General features: G+C 55.9%; 6 protein-coding genes across 6 annotated transcripts; 4 read left to right on the plus strand and 2 right to left on the minus strand.

Annotated features, from left to right (window-relative positions):
* Positions 1-4,097: 4,097 nt before the first annotated feature.
* On the plus strand, positions 4,098-6,521 carry IUM83_16846 (uncharacterized protein; the record flags this gene model as incomplete). Its single annotated transcript, XM_067941758.1, has 3 exons — positions 4,098-4,120; positions 4,208-4,724; positions 4,806-6,521. 3 exons carry the CDS (start codon positions 4,098-4,100, stop codon positions 6,519-6,521), a joined length of 2,256 nt encoding a protein of 751 aa, XP_067794410.1.
* A 1,584-nt stretch (positions 6,522-8,105) lies between these two features.
* On the minus strand, positions 8,106-8,999 carry IUM83_16847 (Egl nine 1; the record flags this gene model as incomplete). The annotated part of the gene is made up of 1 exon (XM_067941759.1): positions 8,106-8,999. One exon carries the CDS (start codon positions 8,997-8,999, stop codon positions 8,106-8,108), a length of 894 nt encoding a protein of 297 aa, XP_067794409.1.
* Positions 9,000-9,800: 801 nt separating this feature from the next.
* On the plus strand, positions 9,801-11,674 carry IUM83_16848 (Dolichyl-P-Man:Man(5)GlcNAc(2)-PP-dolichyl mannosyltransferase; the record flags this gene model as incomplete). The annotated part of the gene is made up of 3 exons (XM_067941760.1): positions 9,801-10,005; positions 10,075-11,584; positions 11,668-11,674. 3 exons carry the CDS (start codon positions 9,801-9,803, stop codon positions 11,672-11,674), a joined length of 1,722 nt encoding a protein of 573 aa, XP_067794373.1.
* Positions 11,675-11,721: 47 nt separating this feature from the next.
* On the plus strand, positions 11,722-13,490 carry IUM83_16849 (diphthamide biosynthesis protein 2; the record flags this gene model as incomplete). The annotated part of the gene is made up of 4 exons (XM_067941761.1): positions 11,722-12,083; positions 12,155-12,646; positions 12,715-12,828; positions 12,902-13,490. The coding sequence occupies 4 exons, from the start codon at positions 11,722-11,724 to the stop codon at positions 13,488-13,490; spliced, it is 1,557 nt and encodes a 518-aa protein (XP_067794372.1).
* A 242-nt stretch (positions 13,491-13,732) lies between these two features.
* IUM83_16850 (mitotic-spindle organizing protein) lies at positions 13,733-14,206 on the plus strand (the record flags this gene model as incomplete). Its single annotated transcript, XM_067941762.1, has 3 exons — positions 13,733-13,739; positions 13,824-14,047; positions 14,183-14,206. The coding sequence occupies 3 exons, from the start codon at positions 13,733-13,735 to the stop codon at positions 14,204-14,206; spliced, it is 255 nt and encodes an 84-aa protein (XP_067794390.1).
* Positions 14,207-14,423: 217 nt separating this feature from the next.
* On the minus strand, positions 14,424-16,169 carry IUM83_16851 (glucuronosyltransferase pgsip8-like; the record flags this gene model as incomplete). Its single annotated transcript, XM_067941763.1, has 1 exon — positions 14,424-16,169. One exon carries the CDS (start codon positions 16,167-16,169, stop codon positions 14,424-14,426), a length of 1,746 nt encoding a protein of 581 aa, XP_067794351.1.
* Positions 16,170-17,321: the final 1,152 nt, after the last annotated feature.

Consider the following 17,321-nt stretch of genomic DNA (forward strand, 5'->3'; position numbering starts at 1 on the left):
CTTCCGCGTGTAACCCCGTTACACGATGCGTCTTCTGCAAGGCATTCAGTAATTCCCTCGGGTGTTGCCGACCTGCAACACCCACAGGAAATACTGGACATCCGCCAACGCCGGCATGATGCTTGTCATGGCGAGCTTCTGCGGAAGCTCCAGTTGATGAAGCGGTCGATCTATCTGCTGTAACGGGCGATCAGCTTGGCCGGACTCTTCATTCGCCAGTTGCAGCGACGTTGGCGTGTGCTTCAGCACAGCGTCCCACACGCCCTTCACCTCCGCGTACAGCTGTAGCTGCCGAACTCATACGCGATATCCTGTGCACTCGAACTTGTGAGGCTTGATCGCTAAAGCGGTTGTGGTGTTGGGCTCATAACTTGTCATGTAGGAAGGAAGTAGGCGGGTGTACTGAAGCGGTGAAGCGAAAAGTAAATTGGTTTGAGCGTTATACAAAGCTGCGCTGTCTATTGCACTGCCTGTAGCCATCCCTCAAGTTCGTCCAGTATCTTGCCTGCTCTCGTGACGACTGGTCTCCTTGAACTACAGAGGATGACCATGGGCGTGACGACGCAGTGTCCAATGGCACTGCTAGTAGCGCACGTTTGTGTCGCACCTGGTTTAGAGTGTAGCGCGTCCCGACATCAAGTTTCTGGCTGACATAAATTAACTGCTCAGTCACGGCTGCTTGATGAAAAAAAAAGTATGGGGTCCAGCTAATAGCAACTTCGGCGTTCTGGGTCCTTTCTGGTTTGATGTTTGCGCTTGTATCACAGGCCATGTGCAATAGCCACGCGAGCACCTTGTAGACAGAGACGTCATTTTTCATAGTTCATGCGCTGCACCATCAGTCTGTCCGGACCAACCGACTTCAACTCAGGATAGTAGCGCAACAGGTACGTCATCAGCGTTTCGACTACAACGGGTACGCCCGCTGTGTATTCAAATTGTACCGTGCAGTGTGTAGTCCGGGCGAAGCGATGCAGAGCAACGAAGCCACCGAGCGAATTCTTGCCTGTGTGTCGAAGTCAATGCTGTCCAGGTTGAGAACAGAAGCTCTCGTGTCTGGGTTGCGGCTGCTCAAGACTCGATTGACCTTGTGGTCTTCAGATGGTGTGTTAAAGACGTTGGCAAACACTTTTTTTGGTATGGACATGTCCCAGGCACCTCTATCGAAGATCCACTGTACACACAGGCCAGCTTCATTAGCGTGCTTCGCCCTACCCGACGGAAGTGTGGTGGAGTGGATCCACTGGAATGAGCAGGGATCCCACACTCACACACAGCGCCCAGACATCGACTAACGAAGGGGTACTCCGATAACCATGGGGTTGCTGATTAGGGGTACACTCATCGACGTGGTTTGTCAATCGCAAGATGCGAGCACGTGACGAAACCACCGTCAGGAAACAGCGAGATGCCTCACTCTTCAGATGTCTTGACGTGAATAGAAGATCGCCAAATCCGATGGAGAGGATCGCCTTTCGAAGCAAAGTGAGGTCCGACGCACCCCGATCTCGTCTCGTGTCAGTGTCGAAGATGGTATCCGAACCCGACGTATAAGTTGTTCGAATGGGTGCACGAAAACATCACTGTTTTTCGGGACATATTGATATTTGCATAGGCGATGTGGCTCAGCTTTTGTCCTGGCTCTTTGAAGGTCTACCGCGGATGCAGTATTCAAATCAAGAAGAACCAGTATTTGCTTGAGCGCCTTTTTTGTGTGCACAGGAACCTTGTTGACGAATGATCTCGACTCTCGCTCGATGCAGTAGCGCTCAAGAATTACCCTTTCTTGAGCAGAGTCTTGTCGATTGCCCAGCGATGATGGGGATTGGTTCAGCAGCAGGTTCATGGCCTGGTGGAATTACAGTAGCGAGCCAAGAGCTGGTTCTCGCAACCTCTCGCAACCTCTTTGAACGCGAGGTGCATCCAAAACTTGTCGATAACACCAATAACGCCGAGAGGAGCGCTCTTCCGCTGGTATGTACACGTCTAGATAGTCTCTGCGAACGCCCTCCTCCTCGAAGATGAGTCGTGGCGGGTGAACGCCTTTTACCGTCCAGGTGTCTAGCACGTGGCCCAGGAATGGAACAGAAACCAAAGTAGTTCCAAACGGGGGTCAGTAGTTCTGTTCAGACAGTCTCGCTCGGAAGCAAGATGCCTGCTCAGAGTTGGCGTGTGGCCTTGTGAATCCCTATCGGTATCGTTTATCTTCGGGAGACAGGTTTCACCGTACGAGTTGTTATCTATCAATCAAATACACAGAAGCACTTAGTGCGTCCAGACCCTTCCAAACCGTGTAAGTACGACTGGGGTTAGACCACGAGTAAAGCCTTCCCAGGGAACCACACAATACAGAGTTCGATATAAAATATGCAGCCGCTACTTATTCTTTTGGACCCTTGAGCGGTGGGTCCGTTCGCCAGTCGACTTAGAGTCTTCCGTTCAGGGTCCTGGTCAACCCCAAACACTCTTTCTCAATATACGCACACCACCCCTAGACAGAGAGCTGGTCAACTGCCTAGAGGAAAACGCTCCAAACGATATACACTCCTGTCACACAGTAATCAGACAATCAAAGTTCCAGGGGCGACTACTAACAACCTCCCAGAACCGCAAGAATATGAAATAGAAGCTCGTTGGAACGAAACCACTAACTGGAATATGAAATCGAGCAGATCACTCCTTGGCGCGCGTCGCCGTCGGTCCCTGTCGAATTAGGTATTGATCTTTCGAGAGTATCACGACGGCTTTCCGCGTTTCCGAAGTGTCCTTACGAAGGCGTCACCGCTCAGTCTTCCGGCGGTGGTTTGACCCCGGCAGGTTTCTTCCAAGCTGACTTGTCACCTTCCAGGCAAATTGAACTCTGTTTAATGTTTATGCACTATCATTTGGCTATCTCTTGCTTTGTGTGTGAGAGAGCACGACGTGTCAGGCCTTTACTTGGTTTTGACTTCCGTTCAGTATGGTGTGGGTACACATCGACCCGTCGAAGCGTACACTCATCATCAGGAAACTGGATACTGGATACATCCCGCACGGGATTCTGGGTACAGTCGGTACTTCAACCGACCCTTCGTGCTTGACATATCCTGGTCGGTCGACTTGGTCGGTCGGATTTATCTTGGGCTCAGTAGACTTGGAGATCGGGATTTTGTATGGACTCTTCGTATTGCGAAAGAATGATTCACATTCACTGTCCATCCGGGGTTCACCATTTCAGAGATGGTGGTCCATTTCGGGATCATCATTCGGAGTCATCATCATTGTTTGGGGCTTCAGAGCGCACAGCAGTCTTGTGTGCCATCTCGACTCTCTAGGAGGAGGCTTTGCACGTAGGTCTTCTGTCTGCTGGTCGTCATCCATCACTTGTCATCGTCCATGAGGCTCTGGTGCCGGGTGAATACTGGCCGCGTGGTTGTCTTGGTCGCACTTGGTGGCGTCTGTAGCGTAGTTAGGGGCAGGATGTCCCCCAGGATACTTTCACAGGGCATGTTGCACCTTCCGTTGAGGTTAACCCACCGTCGGGCTGGTCTACGATCCGGACCGAGGACCATCAACTCCGTTTGGAGGAGATCCTTCCGGACCTGCGATGCCCACTTCCGCCAGACGCAGTGCTCCACAGATCTTGCCGCCACTCCATGTCGCACGCACGCACTTCTTTGGACTCCAATAGTCTGACCAATCACGGAGAGGAATCCACGGTTAGGGCTCGGGTAAGGGACCAGAGAAAATTTTGCTCAGTCCCAGCGCCACAAAGAGCTTCATGAACGAGCGCACAGCGCTCTCTCGAGTGTGCTTTAACCTGTTGGTCCGGGTCAGGTGGCTCGTCTTCGGTCGCAGGTGTCGGAGCTTGCGTGGTATTAAAAAAAAGCATGCGAATGACTTGCATCTAACAAGCCGACTGTGTGCTTGCTGTACACCTGTCATATCTACTATTAGTGAACTGCTTTTCAGCAGCTCGTACGTTGGAATAATTGCGAATTGGTCCCGTTATGTAGGAATCTTGTTTAGTATTTACATATTACAGTATGAAAATGCTTTTTAAAATATTATTATTATTGACTTTGAAAACAATTGCTGGTTTTTGAGCCAAGAAAAAAATGCCGTTCCGAGCGCCCAAGTGGTGCGTCCTCCAACGTCTCCTCCGTCCTGCCTGCAGCCGTAGCTGGCGCTAACTCTTGCGTGTATTCCCTCTCTTGTTCCTCTCTAGGGCTGCACCGCCGGCGCGTCGCAACCGCCACGCCAAGCTGCGCGTGGAGAAGGGCGGCGAGTGCGTCGAGCAGATCGCGGTCGGGCCGCGCTCGTGCTACGTCTTGGGGCGCAGCGAGGAGCTGAGCGACGTCTGGCTGCAGCACCCGTCCATCTCCAGGCAGCACGCGGCCGTCGTGCACGACAAGCACGAGCAGGTCTGCCTCATGGACCTGGGCTCGGCCCAGGGAACCTTCGTGAACGGCCGCGAGATCGAGCCCAACGAGCCGCGGGAGCTGCGGGACGGAGACCGCATCAAGTTCGGGGCCAGCACCAGGACGTACGTGTTCCAAAGCACGGGGGAGGAGGAGAAGCAGGAACAGGAGCAGAAGCCGACCAAACAGACTGCAGCTGCCAGTGCAGACCCGGAGCTCCAGCGGATGATGCGCGAGATGCAGAGCTTCGGGGGCCAGCACCACCAGAAGAGGGAGGAGAATACGCTGTCCGGTGTTGATACAAAGGAAGAGGACAGGAATAAGGTGCGCTGGTCTTTCTGTAGTTGCTGTGTTGGGATTTTGTTATCCTGTGGTGCTAACATCTTGTTTCTTTTGCTTGTTCAGAGGCAAGCGGAGATCGCAGCGATGACTGCTCAGATGATGCAAGGTCCTGCACAGGTGTCCAAGAATACAATTGCTGAGGAGGGGAATGTGCGTCCGGAAGACATCGCTGATAAGGATGGTTCGGCCCCGGAGGCGGAATCCGAGAGCGAGGATGACGACGACGGTGATGACACGGATGACATTGCGCTCCGGTATGGCTTGCCGAAGTCTCATGAAGTAGGCCTTGACAGCCACACCAAAGCTCTTGCGTGCATCGCAGTGGATACACCAGGTGGGCGAGTGGCCACCGGGTCCATGGACTATCACGTCAAGTTGTGGGATTTTGCTGGTATGGCACGGCATGTGCGTCCGTTTCGTGATATCGAGGTCGACGAGGGTCATCCACTGGTGGCTGTAAGCTACAGCCCGTCAGGTGACCGCTTACTTGCTGTCACGGGGTCCTGCCAACCGAAGATACTGACGCGCGAGGGTGTGGAAGAGTTGCAGTTTGCTAAAGGAGACATGTACGTCGTCGACATGGCCAACACGAACGGACATACACACGCTACAACCAGCGGCCAGTGGCATCCGACCGTACGCGATCAAATGATTACGAGCTCGCTAGACGGCACAGTTCGTTTATGGAGCCTAGGAGGCAAAAAGGCGTTCGACAAGCTCATGAATACGTCGGTGCTCAAGTTTAAGGATCGTCGCGGTCGGCGGTGTGGAGTGACAACTTGTCGCTTTAATCCAGACGGATCGCTGGTGGCAGGAGCAACCATGGATGGTCAGATACAGTGCATTGACCCACGCAAGGCGTATGCTGGTGCTGCGCTGACTATTCGTGATGCACATGCTGACGGCGGAGGTGATGTGGGCGTTTCGTCGATCCGATTTTCTCCCGACGGCAAATACGTGGCTTCGCGATCCTGCTCTGATGACACTGTGAAGATATGGGATGTGCGCAAAACGAAACAAAGTTTGAAAGAGTTCCGTGGTATCGAGGGCGTCTTTGGAACCTGTAACATCGCTTTCAACCATAACGGTACGGCGATCGCTGCTGGAACTTGCGTTCGGAAGGGCAAGGGTCTAAAGGGCCAAGTGATTTTCCTGGATGTACACACGCCTGGTCTTGTAGACCCCGTCGCTAGTATCGACATTAAGGAGGATGAGAGTGCGGTATGTGTGGAATGGCACTATGGGATCAACCAGATTTTTGTTGGAAGCTCGACTGGGGCTTGCCGTGTCTTCTACGATCCCAGACAGAGCACGAAGGGGGTTCTCTTGAGTGCCACAAAGAAATTGAAAGTGCAGAACAACGATTCGGGGGTACGTATTGATGGCGCCGGTAAGGTGTACAACCCCCACGCGCTGCCCATGTACCGTGATGATACCTCGGGCTCTCGCAAGCGCAAATACGAGAAGGTGCGCGCCGACCCTAAGAAATCCCATGCACCCGAGAAGCCCATTACGGGTCCAGGTATGGGTGGCAAGATCAGCGGCAGCACTACATTCACGCAGTACTTCATGAGCAGCCACATCAAGTCCTCATTCCGTGAGGAAGATCCGCGGGAGGCCATCCTGAAGTATGCCAAGAAGGCTGAGGCGGACCCGCAATTCCTCGGAGCTGCGTACGGGCAGACCAAGCTGGATCCGCGGTATCAGTTGGCTAAGCAGACACTAGAGGAAGAGAAAATTGCGAAGGAGGAGGAGGAACGCCGCCTTCTACAGCCGTAGATAGCATGGTACTATCAACGTATCTTAACAATGTCAAGGTATAACGGGAAGGAAGTATTGTTTTCGGTTGGTATTGTATCGTTATTGCATGCATGGATATGTTTCTCTTTGTGATCGCGACGTGCTGCTGCGAAAGCACACAAATTAATACCTGGACTCTGTGATCGTTGCACTGGTTCACTTGCTCGCTACTGTTGCTTGAGGTGTTTGTGGCGCCCGCAGAATCCTCCTCCTCGCTCGACGCTGAAGCATCCATCGACCAAGCACTGCCGTGAGGAGTGCATAGCACACTTGCCCTGGCGTTGGGCGCCTTTCTTGCAGCCAGGGGCGATGCACAGCCTGCCACCACCGTGTGTTCGACACAAGCCACCGCTTTGGCTGCTTTTGTTGCAGAACTGCACTGTGCAGCGCGCTCCGCCGCCATGGCGCTTGCAAAGACCCCTTGTTTGCGCTCCGTTAGTGCAGCCGAAGGCACCGCATCGCTTGCCACCGCCATGGCGCATGCACCTTCCACGGCTTAGCTTTTTTGTTTTGCAATCGGGAACGATGCACGTGTCGCTGGGTTTCGTGCACCACTGACCGTCTTGAACTATTGGGACGAATGGGCCTTGAAAGATCTCTACTGGTGTCACCAGCTTACACGGTTGAGCGATCGTCAGCATGGCTCCCGAATCGACAGCGTCGAAGGCTGGTTCAGGGCGGAGAAATGACGTCCCAGGCTCAAATTCAGGTTCCCACGAGTGGCGTGTAAAGTCGTAGGTAGGTAGCTCCATATCCACTGCAGTGAGGGATGCATCGTTGCCCGGTATCACCAAATTCAGCAAAGCCAGAAACTCGTTGCTGCTCAGGGCAGTGGTTGGTTGCCTTTCGATTGGAGTCAGGGGTTCGTCGCCGGGTATCACCAATTCCAGCAAAGCGAACAATTCGCTGTTGCTCAGGATAGGATCGCTGCCGACATCGATCGTTGGCGCGCACGCGTTGAATTGAGGTTGCTGACAGATCCACATCGTGTAGAGTCCGTGTTGGGTCGTGAGCTGTAGATGTGAAATTGTGAAGTGAGCCCAGGATTGCATGGGCTCGGATGTCCTTTTCTGATGAAACTGGCCCTGTGGGGGACAGCAAACTAGAGTAACGTGGAGTTGATCGCCGCTAGCCACAAACTAGACGGGTATCGACGATCTGCGAAATGCAGAAAATTGGAGCGAGCCCACGAATCAAACAATACTGAAAGGTGTTCAAAGTCTGTTCTTCTGCTTAAATATTTATGATGTGTGTAGATGGCACATCCCACGATACTAATGCTCGCCGTAGAAAGTTTAGAGCTTCTAACCGGCGATGAATACATGTAGAGAAGGTTTGTGAGAGTGCTACAGGCTCAACCGAAGTACAGGGTATGCACTGATCAATCTACAGATAAATGTTCCACAGAGTTGTCCATTGATGAGAAGAAGATATATAATCCAGCAAACAAAACATATAACTTGTTACCAACACAACAAGCAAGCACAACATCCTCTTTTCTCGTCCACCTTCCAGTTTTCTTGCTCTTTTTATCGATGATGTTCGCGCTCCTACTCGCCAGGTTTACGGCGTGCGGTGATCCACGGTCGGCCACAGAGCTGCACAACGGAACGGATCCGTCTGGTACAAGTCAAAGCCCCCGTTGCCTGCCATCGGCTGCCAAGTTCCACGCGTATACCTGAGACTCCATTTGCGGAATATTTGTTCCCGCTCCTGCTGGGTATGGTCGTCAGGTGGATAGTAGTCCATGCCTTCATACACGAAATTCGCAGCTCCCCAGAGCACGTTGCTGGTGACAGGCTTGCCCTTGGCCGTCGTCCCGATAAAGAACGCGTCGCCGCTCGCGTTCACCGACATCGACAAGCCCGTGTCGAGATTGCTGCCAAGGTAGATCGCCATCGCGTTCAGCTCCCCGGCGACTCCTCTGCAGTTCAGCATATCGTTCAGCTCGTCCAACTCGAAGCCGAAGCCAAACTGTTGGTTGAAATCCTCGTTGAAAGGTGGGAAGGCGTTCTGTCGGGGGTCCACGTAGAGCACGCCAGTGGAGAAGCCCATCAACTCCTTCAAGAAGGGCATCTCTGTGAGCTCCTTCATCTCGTCCGTCTGGTCGTAGCCCAGCCGCTGCCGAATGTACCTCGTGGCCTGGACGCGGGAGCTAAACACGTGGTTCACCATTCTGTTGGTCAGGCCGCTACCTTCCCCGCTTTTGATCTCCACCACGACCACCATGTCGCTGGCATTAGGAGACGGTTGTTCGGGCTGCGCTTGTTTGGATTGGTACGTGCACTCGGCACGGTGCACCTTCCAGTGCTGCCGTTGGTGCTCGCGAGAGCAGTAACTCACGCTCTTGCAGGAGCTGCAGCGCTTCAGGGACTCGGACTTGCCGCAGACTGGGCACGTGGCTGGGGCCGTCGGCTCGGATAAAGCCTGGCTTGGTGTCGGGCTGGTTGGGTCCATCGTTCACGGTTTATGCCTTATGCACTTGATAAGGGATTTTCAGGAATGACCTAACTGTAAAATACCCATCCGCCAATAAAATCGCTAAATAGTATATCAAATGTCCATCAGGAACGGTATTGGGCGGGTTAACAATTTACTCGGAGCACCTCATCCCTTGTTAGCTTGCTACACACGAAACACATTGCGAGTCTATCGCTGGTGATCCATCGCCTTTGATATTATCTAGGAATCCCTACTCAAATTTCACGAAGCATTATGATCCCCATCGCATCTAACCCGGTACTTACGTTAGTGATCCGCCAACGGGGTGTCAACTACATTTCCTTGGCCGCTCTTGATCTCCACCACGACCACCATGCCGCCGGTGCTCGAAGAGGATTGTTCTGGCTGCGCTTGCGTAGAACGATATGTGCATTTAATGCACTGTATTCGGCGCAGTACACCTTCCAGTGCTGCCGTTGGTGCTCGCGAGAGCAGCAGCCAACGCGTTTGCACGAGCCACAAGACTTCAGAGACTGCGCCTCACCAAATGGGGCATGCAGGCGCTGCATTCAAATCCAATTTTCCCACAACTTGTGGCCTACTGGGTGTTTCCCAAACTGAGAGCCACCTCCTGTGTTGAGATCTGGAGTCCAGTCCGAGCACCAAGCAGCAAACTCGAGCGTACGTATCTCGACGAGCGTATCTTTGTCGACAAGTTGAAGTTATTCCATCTCGTAGTTCCGACCTGCGCTACGTCACACCGCTCCACGTGGTCCCAACTCCCAACTGGTTTATCTTCCGCTATCGCCGATCGCCATGGCGCGCAAGACCAAGACGGCGGCGTCCGCGACCAAGCGCGCCACGCGCATCGACAAGGATGTGAAGACCACGCTCATGCACAGCCGCGTGCTGTCCTTCCTGTACGACCTCATGTGGAGCTACCGCTACTTCCCGCAGCTCGCCTGCTGCCTGCTGCTCGCGGAGGCGGCCGTGGGCTACCTCATCATCCAGAAAGTGCCCTGTACGTCGCCCTATTGAGCACTGTCCTAGCTTCCTACTGCTGCAACTAACGCCCGACCGCCGCGCGCAGACACGGAGATCGACTGGTCCACGTACATGCAGCAGGTGGAGCTGTTCAAGGGCGGCGAGCGCGACTACGTGAACATCCGCGGCGACACGGGCCCGCTCGTGTACCCCGCCGGCTTCCTCTACGTCTTCTCCTTCCTGCACTCGGTGACCGACGAGGGGCAGAACATCCGGCGCGCGCAGTACATCTTCCTGGGCATCTACCTCGTCATGATCGCCACGGTGCTCGCCATCTACTACCGCGCGCGGGTGCTGCCCCCGTGGGCCACCGTGTTCCTGTGCGTGTCCAAGCGCCTGCACTCCATCTTCATGCTGCGCATGTTCAACGACGGCATCGCCATGACGCTGCTCTTCATCGCCGTGTATCTGTTCGCGCGCCAGCGCTGGCGCTGGGGCTGCGTCTTCTTCAGTCTCGCCGTGTCCATCAAGATGAACGTGCTGCTGTTCGCGCCGGCGCTCTTCTTCCTGCTGCTGCAGTCTTGTGGAATTCTTCGCACGGCGTGGTACCTGTTCATCTGCGCGGCCATCCAGATCGCGCTGGGCTACCCGTTCCTCAAGCACAACTGGTGGAGCTACATGAACAAGGCCTTCGAGCTCAGCCGCGTGTTCACGTACAAGTGGACGGTCAACTGGAGGTTCATTGACGAAGAAACGTTCGTGTCGGGCGGGTTCGCGATTTTGCTGCTGCTGGGTCACCTCTTCTTCATGACGATTCTGTTGGACAAGCACTTTAATATCATCGGCACGATCCGCGCCGTGATGATGAAGCCGTTCGCAATCTACGAACCGTTCCCGATCCAGAGCGAGATTGTTGTGACGTCGCTGTTCGTGATGAACTTCGCCGGCATAGTGTTCTCACGCACGCTGCACTACCAGTTCTACTCGTGGTACTACCCGACGCTGCCGTACTTGCTTTGGTGCTCGGACCTGCCGCTGCTGCTCAAGATGGCGGCGCTGCTGAACAACGAGTACGCCTTCAACACGTTCCCGTCGACTACGATGAGCTCGCTCATGCTGCAGCTCACCAACATCTTCCTGCTGATTTCGATCTACCTGAACCAAAAGTCGAACTCGTTCGTGCCGTACCTGGACGCCGAGGCCCGCACGAACCTCATCGCATTTGTGAACGAGGAGTGCTTCGACGGTGCGCGCCAGCTCGCGCTGTACTACGGTAGCGTGACGGAAGAGCTCGCCGAGGGCGCCACGGTGTCGTCCATCGACGAGCACGAGGTGGTCTTGTCGCTGCCCAAGTTAAAGCTGACGCTCGCAGTTGGCTTCGGCAGCAGTGGCCCCGTGACGGGCGAGGGCTACGGCCGCCAGGTGCTCAAGGGCATGCTCAAGGAGGCTGGCGAGGGCATCAAGGCCGGCGACACCATGGGCAAGATCATCAACCGCGAGTACATGAAGGACAAGGAGCTCAAGAAGCTCGTGGACTCGCTGGACGACCAGGCCAGCGTCAGTAGCAGCAGCACCTCGCTACGTCAGCGTACGACCACCAAAACGGTGACGTCCACGTCGTCGACGAACGTGTAGGACCTAATACCCCTGCGAATTCGGTTTGCATTGTTGTGTTTCTCACATCAAAACCTCGTGAAAGTTTATGAAACACTTGACCAGCCATTCTGCTGGTGAGACCAACGACTGTATCATCATGACGGTGGCGCTGGCGTTCGAGAGCGACGATGGCTCGCGCGCCATCGAGATGCAGGTGCAGGTGCAGGAGAGCGACGGCGTGCGTGCGGCCGACTGCGACCTCCGCGTGTACTACGACGTCGCGCGCACCGTGGAGCAGATCCGCCGCGGCGGCTACAGGAAAATCGCGCTGCAGTTCCCGGACTCTCTGCTGCCGGACGCGTCGCAGGTGCAGCAGCAGCTGAAGGACGGGCTGGTCGGCCAATGGGAGCGCGTGTTCGTGCTGGGCGACACGTCATACGGCAGCTGCTGCGTGGACGAAGTGGCGGCGCAGCACCTCGTGGCCGACTGCATCGTGCACTACGGACGCACGTGTCTGAGGTACGAGGCGGATGGTGCAGGGCCTTTATTTATTGGAGCATTGCAGCTAATAGTGGTGGTGGTGAATGCAGTGCGACCACCAAGATCCCGGTGATTTACGTGTTCGGCAACGCGCCGATTGAAGTGGACGACTGTGTGCAGCAGCTGAGTGAGCGGGTTGCGGCGGTGGACCCGACCAAGATGGTGGTGCTGCTGTATGAGCCTCGCTACCATCATGCTAGCGGTGCGGTGCTTGAAGGACTGAAAGAGAGGTTTGCGGAGAGGAAGTTGGCGTTTGGAACGATGAAGACGTTCTACGACCCCACCGAGCAGGTCGATGCGTCGACCAGTGACGAGAAACCTTCGACGTCGGTGCTGCACATTGGTGGACAGGAGATTGTGGTGGACTCGGGGGATACTGAAGTCACCCCGGAGACGTTTGCGCTGCTGTACATCGGCGCGGAGTCGGCACACCTTACCAGCATCCTAATGCGCTACAGCACTGTGGATTGCTTCTCGTACAATCCTGAGATGATGTCCACTCGCAAGGAAGGTGCGACGGTGAATCGTTCGCTTATGAGACGGTGAGTTGGTATTTTTTTTGGGTTACGACGACGCTGGAGCTAACGTCTGGTGTCGGTGTTTGCCGCAGCTTCTTCCTCGTCCAACAAGCCAAAGAGGCACAAATCTATGGCATCTTGATGGGCACGCTGGGTGTCAACAAGTATCTTGATGTTGTGCACGGACTTCAGAAGCTGGTCAAGAAGTAAGTCAAACTTTTGCCCTTATTTTGTTGTACGGGTTTTTTATGGGAGCTAACATGTCCGTGTGCTTCGCAGGAGTGGACGCAAGTCTTACCTCTTTGTGGTGGGCAAGGTCAACGTGCCTAAACTTGCCAATTACGCTGAGATCGACGCCTTTGTGCTTGTAGCGTGCCAGCAAAACACTCTCATGGACAGTAAGGAGTATTACAAGCCTATCGTCACTCCGTACGAGCTCCAGCTTGCGCTGTCGCCCACCGAGGAGTGGGACGGCCAGTACAAGACGGACTTCGGCGAGGTGATCCCGGCGCTTGAAAAGACCGCGCAAAGTGTAGAGCAGGCAGCTGGTGACGGCGAGCATGATGATGGCGACAAACCCTTCTTTTCGTTGGTGTCTGGAACGTACAAGACCTCGTCTCGGACAACGCCCGTTGATCGTGAGGCAACGACATACGCGCTGACTGCGTCTGGGGAGGCCGACGCATCTACTGCACTGCAGGTCAAAAATGAGCGCACGGAGCTCACGACATACCACAGTGAAGCTGCCGATTACCTGGCGACGAGAGAGTACCAGGGACTGGATCCTCGAATTGGCAAGACGCCTGCACACGCCGCGGTCGAGGGTAGCACTGGTATCGCGCGGGGTTACACTCATGAGACTGAATAGAGGCAATTGTTGGCATCTCTTTTAGTCATGTGCGATGTGCCATAGTGTAATTCGTTCCGTCCCATCGTTGTTGTTGCTGCTGCTGCTGCTGCTGTTGTTGAAGCGATGCCTTTCATCCAAAAATTACCCAAATTCTACCCAAAAATTACCCAAAATGCTAATTCTCAACAACTTTTGCATTTTCCCGTGATTGCAAATTCCTCAACATGAGCGACGGTATCACCGCATCTCGCGCGGAGGTCATGGAGAGTGAGTCGCCTCTCGCCGCCCCAGCCCACCTCACCTCTTCACCACATACTCTAACATCTTGTCGTCCTTCGCACCAACGCACAGCCGTGTACGAGCTGTCGCGGCTCCTGAACACAGGTCTGGACCGGGACACCCTGGCCATCCTCATGGCGCTCATCCAGAAGGGCGTGAACCCGGAGGCGCTGGCTGCAGTGGTGAAGGATCTCCGGAAAGACGCGGCCGAGCAGCAGCAGCAACAACAGACGGAGGCTCCACGCGAGCGCACATTCACCGGCGGCAAGCAGCCCCTGTCGACCCAGGAACTCCAGGTCAGTCAGGTGTGTCGAAAGAAGCAGAAACGCCGAACTCCCGTCTCTTTCTACCTCTCTACTCGGTGCGCCGGACTGACGGCCAGCTCTGCTGTGTATGTGTCGACGCTGTCTTGCTGTGTGCCTGCCTCTCAGAAGAAGCGCCGCTCGGACTATTAGTATTCGTGGTTAAAAGTTCCCTTTTCTATTGGCATTTGTCGCTATTGAGTGTCGTACCGAATCGCGCTTTCGTCTCTGCTCGTCTAGCTGCTACTAGCTGATAATCGGCAGGTGTTGCGTCCGTCCCTGGCTGGCTGGCGAGTTGTGGCAACCTGCACACTTCCTATGTATAGTCGGCAAGTTTTCTCTGCTTGCTGCGATGGAGTCCCGTCCTGCGTTAGCTTCGTGTGATACGGCGCATCTCCACGACGAGAATGCGGCCTTCGATGACGGCGGCAATGAAAAAGAAGACGCAGGTCATAACTGGACGCAGCACGGGGTTCTGGAACCAATCTGTGCGGCCGATCATGTAGAGGAACTGGAGCTGCGCAAGCACCAACAGCGGCAGCTTCTTGGCACACCACCAGACACCGCTCAGCAGCAAGTCGGAAGTCGCAGGCACCTCGTCCTTCTTCCATTGTGTAGTACGCAGCGTATGCGCGACAGCGAAAACCAGCAGTACCGTGGCCAGCATGAGATCGTGCACGACGATCCAGAGCTTGCCGGCGTAGCTGGGTTGCATCGTGATCGGGATCACCTGGATGCTGCACCACGTGAGCATAACGACGATGGAGACGCTCGATAGCAGCGGCATGGACGCAATGGCATACAGCGCGCTGCACGAAAATTGACAGGCCCGCCGCACGACACGCGAGTTGAACACGTCAATAGACAGCGGCTGGGCATTCCCAGGCGTGGGTAGACCCCAGCTCGATAAACGCCGCGGGCGCCCATTAGGCTCGGTAAACAGCTTCAAGCAGAGAGATACGTAGGCGAACCAGATGAAGGCGAAAATCACGAAAAATGACACCACCTTGCCGAGGAAGTAGCCAAAGTGGTCTTCTCCCAGACGGCTGCGCACATCCTGCCAGTACCAGAAGACCTGGAAATACACGTACGGCAGCCAGAACCACGGCTTCACTGTAGCGCCGCTATACTTGTAGCTCAGCAATGGCCCGGGGATCTCACCCGTGGCCAGATTCTTGTCTTTGCACTTGTACAGGTCCCAGTTCATGCGCTCGTAGAAGACCATGTGGTTGATGCTGTAGTAGAACGGCAGGCGGTGGACGACGGAATTGTCCACCGGTTCCTCGGCATCGTCCCCATCGTCCGCTCCCTCGCTCTCTTCTCCATTGTCGTCTCCGTCCCACCCGAGGAAGAAGAGCGGGCTCTCCTCGAAAGCCTCGAACAGGCCCGGCATGAAGCCCTGGATGATGCCGATGTAGTTGTACTCGCGACCGGTGATCATGAAGCCGTCGATGGCGTCGGAGTACAAGTTGCGCGCGGCGATGCTCTCGGGCGAGATGACCAGCAGGCCGTTGGAGTAGACGACGGACTGGCCGTTGTCCACGGCGCAGAACTGGTGGCAGGCGAAGATCTCGTCCAGGCTCCGCAGCACCAGGTTCTCCGGGTCCAGGTACACCACGCGCTTGAGCGCCGAGATCTGCGGGTCGTCCCAGATCACCAGCTTGTTGCGCATGTGCAGCAGCTGCGTGCGGTAGTCGGTGAGCGGCATGTGCGCGAACACGTTGGGGATCTTGGTGCGCACGATCTCCAGCTCGGGGTCGTCCCCCTTGAGCGCGCGCTCGCTGCTCTCCTGCAGTCCGTCCTGCGGCACGATCACCATGCGGCGGTACTTGGTGCCGGAGTCCTTGATGCTGCGCATGAGCACGCGCGTGGCCAGCAGCAGGGCCTCGCTGTCCTCGCCGAAGTCGTACAGGATGGTGGCGAACGCGCCCTCGCTCCCTTCCACGACGCTCTCGGGCGCCGGCGTCGCGGGTGCGCGCGTCTTCGCCCGGGTGGCCTGGGCCGAGCAGCCGCAGAGCATCAGCGTCGAGACGAGGAGGAGCGTGGCGAGCGAGCGCGGCCTCCGCGGGCGGCCACAGGCGGCGGCGCCATGTGCGCGCGACGGTCTGATCCCCATCGTGGAGAAAATGGCTGATCCGAAGAGCTCCTCTGCGTCTATTGGGTGGAGTGGCCCACACGACGCGCAACCTTGACGCAACATTCAAACTTCAACTTGGCTCGAGCGACTTCAACTACTGCAGGAAGCTCGTCAGAGGCTCCATCGGCGTGGATTTGGCAGCGACCGCGTGGAGCACGACGAGCACACGCAGGCCGTCGCTGAGTAAACGACTGCAGGTGCAGGAGGCGAGGTTTGTTACGAGCAGCGGACAAAATTCGCTGGAGCTGCCTGAGTCGAGCAGTCCAATCCGCGCGACGATGCGCATTCTGCGTTGCAGCGTTTCGAGGCTGGACGCGTCGAGTTCTGTGCTGCGTTGTCAATCTCAAGCGCAGCCGTCAAGGCAAGCACAGTAGTGACACTGTACGTCCGAGTTCTCTTTGTGAACGCAGCCTTCCTCTAAAGCGAGCCGCAGCTCGCGTCGAGAAGGACGGCGTTCAGGAAGCAAAAGACCGTTCTAAGGATCGGGCGCGGTTTGGTCGGCCACTTCGGTGGCGACTCGCCGTTCGCGACGGTTTGCCTGCTACAGGCGCTATAATACCACCGAGGTCTCGGCGGCCTTTCCCTTCGCCTTCCAGGCGCGTTCAGGCACGCCAAGCCCCCGCAAGCTTTGAGGCACCGGCATTAGGCGCTCGACCGGCCCAGCCGAGGGCTCCACTCCGTTCGAGCACCCCCGCTCAAGTCGGCCGAATAATAATGGAAGAGAGGTCTCTGCGATCCGCCCCCACGGCGCCACCAGCGCGCAAATAGCGGCCGGCCTTATCTTGCTTTCTTCTATAATTACGCGCGCGGCGCTTGGGGGCATGTTGGTTATATCCAGGTCCGCCCGGCACCGCCGTCTATTTGCGCCATTGCTATTCCGGTCGCGGCGAGGCGAGTGCGTGAGTGCGTGAGGAAGGCGAGGAAGGCGCGGGACAAAAATACCGCGTGGTGGCTGCAATATAACCACCGCAGAGCTGGCTCAAGTCGCGAGCGATCTGATCCGCGGCGCCCTCGGCTTCAATACCTGCGCGCACGCGCGCATAGCCCAAAAAAGACGCGAGTGGCAAGGCCGCTGGGGTTTCGCTCGGCAGGACGCCCCCGCTCGCTCGCCATTCGACCTCCGCTGGCCAC

The sequence above is a fragment of the Phytophthora cinnamomi genome (genome assembly GCF_018691715.1).
Source record: "Phytophthora cinnamomi strain GKB4 chromosome Unknown Contig25, whole genome shotgun sequence".
Classification (NCBI taxonomy): Eukaryota; Oomycota; class Peronosporomycetes; order Peronosporales; family Peronosporaceae; genus Phytophthora; species Phytophthora cinnamomi.